Source organism: Pseudopipra pipra, chromosome 6 (genome assembly GCF_036250125.1).
Source record: "Pseudopipra pipra isolate bDixPip1 chromosome 6, bDixPip1.hap1, whole genome shotgun sequence".
Classification (NCBI taxonomy): Eukaryota; Metazoa; Chordata; class Aves; order Passeriformes; family Pipridae; genus Pseudopipra; species Pseudopipra pipra.
The window spans coordinates 39,471,964-39,480,630 of NC_087554.1; the positions used below are offsets into that span (position 1 = coordinate 39,471,964).

The 8,667-nt window shown below is 47.1% G+C and overlaps 1 protein-coding gene across 1 annotated transcript; it reads right to left on the reverse strand.

Annotated features, from left to right (window-relative positions):
- Nucleotides 1-275: 275 nt before the first annotated feature.
- On the reverse strand, nucleotides 276-4,997 carry NFKBIA (NFKB inhibitor alpha). The gene is made up of 6 exons (XM_064658622.1): nucleotides 3,652-4,997; nucleotides 3,208-3,316; nucleotides 2,481-2,691; nucleotides 1,898-1,986; nucleotides 1,526-1,786; nucleotides 276-1,031 (listed from the first exon to the last, which is right to left on the reverse strand). Exons 1-6 carry the CDS (start codon nucleotides 4,359-4,361, stop codon nucleotides 984-986), a joined length of 1,428 nt encoding a protein of 475 aa, XP_064514692.1. The 5' UTR covers nucleotides 4,362-4,997; the 3' UTR covers nucleotides 276-983.
- Nucleotides 4,998-8,667: the final 3,670 nt, after the last annotated feature.

An 8,667-nucleotide genomic window follows, 5' to 3' on the forward strand; every position in this document is an offset into this window, starting at 1 on the left:
GGTGACAGAGGGGGAATCCCGGCCCCACAGCCCGCCTGCTGCAATGGGTGCAGGAAACAACACCTACGTCTGCCTCCAAAATTAGCTGCAGCAGAAGGGCTGAGAGCTGCAAGCTGCTCAGATGTCTTATCACTGCTGAGGTGAACTACCTAAAACCCCTGAGACCGTGACCCCATTGGTCTACTAGGTGGTAAATGTTTCTTAAAAAGCAAACCAGGCAGGTTCCCATGATCTCAGGACAAGGAGGTGAGCAATGAACCATTCCACAGACTAGGTACAGTAATCTGACGTTTTTTTAATAAATACATATCTCACATGTACCAAAATAATTATAAACAAAAAATGTACAGTATTTACACAATATACAATTGCTAAAAAGTGTAGCAATTATGACACACATGGTGTGAAACACACTGTTTCCAATGCCCACAGTTAACATTATTGCTACTTTCTCCTATGAGCCAGGAAGTCACCAGTCCCTTGGTCCGACTCCTCCACTTGGAACGCCCCACTGAGAGCACTGACCCCGACCTGAGGTCAGTCAGAAATGCCAGGGACTGCCACCAGCCCAATGCAAATTAACACACAGGCTCTGAGAAGAAGGGGTGTTGGTATGAGTCCACCTTGCCATGAAAGTACACGTGTTCCTTGCAGTACTTAATGCCACAAGCAAGCTCTCTGTAATGAGCAGGTTGGATGTGTAGTCTGTTAGCTTTGTAGGGCTGAGAAAATGGGCTACATGGCTCTTTATCAGGTGGCATGAATAATCACAGATCTCTACTGATGTTACATATCCCACTCCTGTATTTAAACATGGGGCAGATCCTGGAACTGTCTTGTTAAAGTTATGAGCTCCTTCTTGCTGGGCAGTGTAGTATTTCCTTCCTGTTTTTTCTCTCCACATTGCGACTTTCTTTTTAAATGAAGAAAGTCAGTCCTTTTTCTATACATAGGTATATAGTCACTTCACGGAAAGCTCTGCTTTAAAATGCCAGCTGTCGTCCTCCAATAAGGCAGTCATCATATATAAGCTACAAGAAAAAAACCAAAAGCTGTTAATGCAAAAATCTTACTGAAAATACTGTATCCACTCTGGGACAACAGCCAAATTCTGCAAGCCCAGACTTCAGCAGTGTATACAGTTTTTACACCAAAACGGTTACTTTTGCCATTTAACAGCACTCAGACTGTTAGAAAAACAAAGGCTGGGGAAGAGGAAACCGCCCATTAACTTGAATTTTATCTCATGAGGTTCTCTGTCAGCCACAGAATGCTGTGCAGAGAACCATGTTGCATGAAGTTAACCTCCATTCCCTCATGTTATTTTTTTACTTTTTATTCTTACTCTGTTTATATGCTTGCCCCACTTGCCATTTTGCTCACTGCTGACAGCATGACCTTATTTATACATGCCTGTTATACTGCAAGAGGTTACTGGGGCATGTTGTCAGAGCAGCAGCAACAAAAAAACCTACACAAGACCGGATTTTCCCCTTCTCTTGAAAAGAAGCAAACAGTTACTTACTTCATCCTCTGTGAATTCAGGTTCCGATTCACTGCTCTCCTCATCCTCACTTTCCGGCAACATCTGCAGGTCAGCTGTGGTCAGCTGCTTCAGCTTTTCCTGTATGCTTGAGTTGTCTCTTCCCCATGTGAGCTGATAGGGGGAATAGCCCTGATAGGTCACTTTGTTCACATCTGCCCCATGTTTCAGAAGAAGCGACACCAGGTCTGAATTCTGCAGATCAACAGCCAAATGTAGTGCTGTTCTGCCATTGCACGGCTCCTGTGTGAAAATAACATAAGGTTTGGCATGTTAGCAGAGCCGCTGCCAGATCTGTTGATTCTTAAGACTACACAGCCCCACTCAGTTAAAGTCATGGTACACGTTACATACCTGTGCATTTACATCTGCTCCCAAGGACAGCAGATACTCGACAATAGCCAGGTATCCTTGAATGGATGCCAAATGAAGACACGTATGTCCTGCAAAACACAAACAAAGGGAAAATCCGAGTAAGTCTAACTCAATGCCCCATCATTTCATAAAAGTCAAGATGATAGGCCAGGATGATACTAAATTTGCAATTCATCCATGGCAAAAGGGTGTTTCCCGGAAGAGCTTTCCAGCTTCCAGTGAGCATGAATAGCAAGGTTGGATTTCAAAAAGATTTCTTAGGGGTTTTATTCCAGTGCTTGACTGCAAATTATTACAACCAAAAAAAGAAGGAGCATGGCAAAAGTACTCACTAAAAATGCAAAATTCAAAGCCATGAGAGACAATAATCGACACTTAGGAGGCCTATAAGACAGTGGCATTTTAAAGAAGTCACACACTGCTGTGTACTTAGGGCTCCTCAACTCTCAAATGGTCATAATAATCCTTCTCCATCTCTCCAGAGATCTTTGAGATCTACAGGACACCAACCCTACCCTCAGTGCAGCACATCAAGATAAACTGTTTAGCAGTGTGGCTGTACCTTTGTAGTTGGTTGCCTGCAGGACAGCGAGGAGGTGGTGTGGCTGGCAGTACTGCGTGAGGACGCTGACGCTCCTAAGGGAGCCCTGCTGGCAGGCAATGTGCAGGGGGGTGTTTCCTCGGAAGTCCCTGACTTCCAGGTCGCATCCAGCCTTCAGAAGATGCTCAGCAATTTCAGGCTGATCAGTTATCACTGCTAGGTGAAGAGGAGTCTGCACGAAAGAGAGAAAAAGCAGCTTGTAAGTTACAGTGCAAACTTGCAGCAACATCTGGACAAGCAGACCTCTCGACCGCTTGGAGATTTGTGCCACCAGCTAAAAGCACACTCGATAAACTCAATTCTTTATGCTTCCCAAGATATTGTATAGTTGCCCTTTCCTCTGGAAGTGATGAACTTAGGGCTCTCTGGACACCGAACAGTCCATCTATATGAAGTGTATCATTAACATCTCAATAAAGAGGGATGCAACTCATTGCATCATATTTGAAAAATGTGGGTGTTAAATGCCGCTCTTTCAGGGGAGAGGAAGCATTGTACTAACACCGGCTGGAGCCAGCTGGGGACTTTCCCGAATGCAGGCTTTGATTTAAGTAGGCTTTGATTCAATTGATTCCATCAATTAAAACAAAAAAAAAATTAAAAGGACTTTTTTGGGGGAATTCCCCAGAGGCCTTGTGTGGGGGTAGCTGGGGCTGATCCGGATTTGGGGCTGTGGAGGTGAAAGTACCTGGCTGAGGTTGTTCTGGAAGTTCAGGAAAGCCCGGTCGCCGGCTGCCTGTTGGATCACCTCCAGGCTCAGGGCTTTTTCCTCGTGAATAATTGCCAAATGGAGAAAACTGCACGGGAAAAAAAAGAATAATTAAGCGACACACGTTAAAACCCCCTAATGCCACGTTAGCCCCCCCAAATCCCCGCGGCGGGCCCGGGGCAGGGTCACGCGCGGGTGTCGCAAGCCGGGGCTTTCGGCGCGGCCGGGGCTTTCCGCGGCCCGGGAGCCGCCTCTCCCTGGCGCCACTCCAGGGACTTTCCGCCCTCCCTCCCTTCCCTTCCTCCCGCCGCGGCGCGGCCCAGCCCGGCGCCTCCCCGCCGGCAGCACGTCCTGCCCCGTCCCGGTCGTGCCGTGTCCCCCATCATGTGCGAGCCACCCCTGCCCCGTTTCGACCCCACTTACGTGTCCCCGTCCTCCGTCAGCTGCTGTGCCCAGGCGGGCGGCTCGCGGGGCTGCAGCCGTATGTCCTCCAGCTCCTTCACCAGCTGCCGGTACTCCTCCTCCTTCATGGAGTCCAAGCCACTGTCGTGGCGATCGTCGAGCGGGAACCCGCCCTGACGGTCCTTCTTGGGGTGCTCGTAGCCCTCCATGGCGGGCGGCTCGGCGGCGCGGCGGGCGCTGATCATGGCGACGGAACTGTGGGCGCTGCGAGTGAGCGGCAGTGGCGGCGCTGCCTCGCATATACACCGCGGCCAGGGGATTTCTGCGGGGGAGGAGCCGCCGAGGACGGGAATTTCCAGCCAGTCAAAGCCCGACCGACGGGTCTGGTCCTGCTCGGCGCCGCCGGCACTGGCAGGGAGGGCGGAGCAGCTGGGGCCGCCCAGAAGGGGCGTCGGAGGGGAGGGGAGGAAAGATGTCGGCGCGAGAGGGAACTTGGCGTTTTTCCAGGGGGGAAGTACTCGCCTCTCCGGCGTCCCCGTCGGTAGTTCCCTGCCGCACCCCGGGGGGATTTCCCTTCCCTTCCCTGCCCTGCCCGGTCCTGAGGCTCCAGGTGCCCCCTTCCCGGCGGGCAGGGGGTGTGTGCACCGCTGCGGGGTCTCACTGCACGCTCTGGGGACCCCTTGAACGCCCCTCACCAGCTGGGCACTGCTGGCCCTGATTGCACCCTGCATCCACCGACTTTCTATAAGTTCGGTAAGAGGAGCTGTGGAATCACAAAATAATAGAATAATTTGGGTTGGAAGGATTCTCTAAAGGCCCACTAGTGCAACCCCCCTGCCATCAGCAGGGTCATCTTCAGCTGTATCAGGTTGCTCAGAGCCCAGTCCAGTCTGACCTTGAATGTTTCCAGGAATCAGGCATCCACCACCTCTCTGGGCAACCTGTGACAACCTGTGAGCTTCACCACCCTCACTGTAAAAAATGATATCTAATATTTAATTATATCTAATCTAAATTGACCTTCCTATTTGAAACCCTTATCCCTTGTCCTATTGCAACAGGCCCTGCTAAGAAGCCTGTCCCCATCTTTTTTATAGGCTCCCTTCGAACACTGCAAGACCACAGTAAGGTTTCCTAAGGTGACTCTGGCCAGAAGCCCAGGCCGTAAGCATTAATACTCTTAGAAGCTCCTCTCTCTTCCACTATCTGCACAACGGCAGATCCCTGAGCCTGTGAGGATCTTTTTGAGGTCTGATGAGAGGGACTCTTAGGAGTCATTAACCAGTGCTCATCTAACGATCAGTAACAAGCTTTGTAGCCAGCCCAGGGGGGCGAAGTCATGCTAAAATTTCAGGGAACCAAATACCACCAGAGAATGCTGAGGCTGCTACTGCATCTGCCCTGCTTGGGGTGTGTGTGTGTGTGTGTGTATCATTTTTGGAGAGATTGAGGTAGTATTGCAGATGATGGACGTTTATGCTGTCACAACACCTGCAAGTGTGCAGGTGCTGCCTCAGCGTTTAGAGGATTTTGCATCTTTGCAGGGGAAATTTTCACTCTGTTTCAGTGCTGTGGGATCAGTGAGAATTCTGAGCCACTCCTGTACATCCCGTTCTAGTCCAGGACTAGATAGGCCTCTTTCAAAGGGTTCATATCTATAGTGGAACAAACAAAGAAATTACATCTTTGACTGTTATTACTTTCTTTGCCCATTCCTAGTGACTCTTCTCAGCTCCTTTTTACTGCTGTTGTGCCATCTGTGGGTAATGAAAACTGGATAAATGCAGGCTCCGACATGGATAAAAGACATTGTCTGCAGAGCTGAGAGCACTGAATTTTTCCCTGGTGAATTTTTGCTTTGACTTCTCAGATGTAGGGGATTCCCATGAAGAATTTTTCTTCCCTTGCAACTATTGCTGACCTCACTGAGTAATAATGTCTGCGCTTTTTTTTCCTTTTGTCATTTTCCCATGGGATGGCATCCCTTTGAACAAGAACTTATGAGAAAATCCAAAGATGAAAGGAGGAGCTAGAGGAGAGGGAGAATGCCTGGCTTTCTCTGAGCAGATGTTCCTAATTTTCAGCCCAGCTGTGCCATACCTGGACTTTTTTTCAGTGTTTATCACTTGGCCTGGGACAATCCAGTGGTGCTTTTGGGCATGTTTAGAAAAAAGCCATACAACTCTTTCTGTTATAGGTTAAGGGTTATGAAAGTTTTGTGAGTTTTTTGAAACAGTTTCTCCTTTTTAACATAACTTGGCAGGGGAAATTTAATTAACAAATGAATATCTTCCTACCCGCTTCTCTGCAAAAAAGGGAGGATGAGAGTTGGAAAGCAATCTCTTGCTTTGTCTAGCAGGGGAATTGAGCCCAGTGAGGACCATGCTGTCTGCAGTTGGGATTTTGCTAGAACCACACAGAAATTAAACTTTAAAAGTTCTATCCTCACTGCGATGGCTGGAAACCGAGTTCAGCAAAGGGAATTCTCTGCTTCCTTCCATAAATGACCTCCAGGTGCTCTCGCAGGCTACCATAGGGCTATTTTTAGCAATCATTTGCCAGCAACAACCTCTTTTCAGAGGCACATGAGATACTTTTATTTTGTGTGTGTTTAAGCTTGGTGATACTGCAGCTAGTTGTAGGTAGCAGAAAGGTGATCAAAAATGTTTTCTGAATGTAAAGTCATGCCAACGCCAGTCCACTTCCTGCCCCAGGGAGATGCTGCTGCTCTGCAGCCTGGCCGTAAGCATCACAGGGGGGCCCAGACCCCTGAGTATTAGGCAGACAAAGCAAGGCTTGAAAAGGGATTTAGCCCTAAACCCTGGTCCATATATAAAGCAGCAACCAGCTGAAGATGCAGGGGCAAGTGGAACCCTCATTAACAAATAAAGCTGCTGTCTCCTCTGTAACTCCTCACAGCTACCACAGTTGTTGTACGATATTTGCCTAAGGGGGTGGCATATAGAAGATAGCATAAATCAAAGATTTTGGAGTGGTGATGAAGGTCATTGATGCTGGTTTTGTGCTGCTGAAGTACTGTCTTTTTTTCCTAAATTACTACATTCTAGCAGTTCTTCTATACAATTTTCTACATGGTCCACAAGAGAAGAAGAATAGGAAGAAACAAATTCAGCTTTTTGGATATAGAGTGGAGCCTATTGCAACTCCAGTTTCCTATGTGGCCTCTAACCCAGGTGTTGCAGTTCTGAGAGGCTCAAACATGCCCCCCAGGGGATGGAGCAGCTGTACCTATCCAGGAACAGGGGTTGGCCCTGCTGAAACAGGAGGAAAACTTCTTGAATGCTGCAGTCATCTGTGCCAGCCTGAACCCTCTTTTTCTGCTTGTGTATTCTGGTTTAATACCTCTGCTATGCCTGCATTAATTTCACAGGAGTGTTTTTTGTGCTCTTCAGTTTGAGAGGAGATTAATGTTCTCTTCATTTTTTATTCAAGATTATGTTAACAGTCTCCACTGCCTGGTCCGGCAGGCACTTCAGGACCAAGGGACTACCTGAAAGTCACTTTAACAACGTAAAAGGCTGTAACCACGGGAGGTGGATTTGCACCTGATACCTAAGAGCTAGGTTTTGCAAAAGCCTCCTCTACTCTGTATGCCCTGAGAACGCAATTGTCAAGTCTGTGGGGCTGCAGGGATGTAATGTTTGTTTTTATTCTACCTTGCAGAAAGCAGCTGGCAGGGCTCCGAGAAGCAGCCTTGAGTGCCTGAATACTGAAAAGGGGCAGTAGGATTTTAATTAGTTTTTAAAGTACATGAAGGATTCTCGTGCTCCTTCCTCCAGCAAACACATTAAACTGTAATTTCCTGATTGCCACACTAATCATGAGAACTGTCTAGTGCTGTTGATTTACCAGAGTTGGTCCCTCAACTTCATCCTTTTGTGATTGCTGCTGCAGATACCTATTAACTGTTTCCTCTTATTAAATCTCGAGGACTGTGCATGGCTCACAGTAAATATACCAGGAAAGGTAGTTAACAACATCCAGCAAGATCTTGGCTCAGGCTGTTAAAACCAAAAGCAAAGCAAATCAGTGTAGTAGACCTGCTGTCTGTACATGCACATGCATGTGCAGCTACCTCTTTGGAATAGGACTCTGGTTTGTTGCTCCAGAAGTCTGTGAACTTTGCTAGTGCGAGGGAAGCCAGGGGACACTTAATGTTGTCATTCTGATAACATTTTGCAGTTAAAATCCACATATCTCAGTCTCCAATTTACAGCTGCTGTAGAGATAAGAACCATGCAGCTCCAAACAATTAGTCCAGTGGTAAACAAGGAACACATATTTCCCTCCTGCTTTCTAATAATAATATGAGTTACTAATCTGAAAGCTTTTAGAAAACAGCCAAATAAGAGGAAGGAAAATTACACAAAGTCACTTTTTGTCAGCCAGGATGAGGGCTGATGATGTTACATGTGCCATGTGGCCTGTATCCCTACCTCCTCAAAATTTTTCATCAGAGGCAGATCCTCCAGTCACATACTCCAACAAGCTGAATGGTGGATGCAGTAGGAAGCATATCTCCACCTTATTTGAGCTGATGTAATATCCAAGCAAATAGTGCACGGGGTATTTTTTGGCACATAAAGCCAAGATCTAAATTAGGGCATTTAAAATCCTACCCATGTCCCACAGCCACAAAAATAGCGTTAGCTGGGGTGTTCTGATCAGAGTCTAATGGATCTAGATTCCTGGTTGGCTACTCTAGCCTGTTTTTATTTTTTGACTGCAACTTATTTTTGGCATCTCTTAAACTGGTGAATTGCATCCCTGGGAAGATCTGCATTTCTCTGCATGAACTATGAGCTGTTTGTATATCAGCTGGTTGCATTTCTGAGTATCCTTAGGGATGAGATGTACTGTATCAGTTTAAACTGCTTTTATTGTTATGCCTTAAGGGTAAATATAAGTCAAGTCATTTGAAGTTGGCTACCACTTGGATGATAAGTTTTCTCTGGTGTCATTCCCGTTTCTCATGTGGAAGCTTTGCTAAAGCATGTTGCTCAAAAAGCTTTAAAC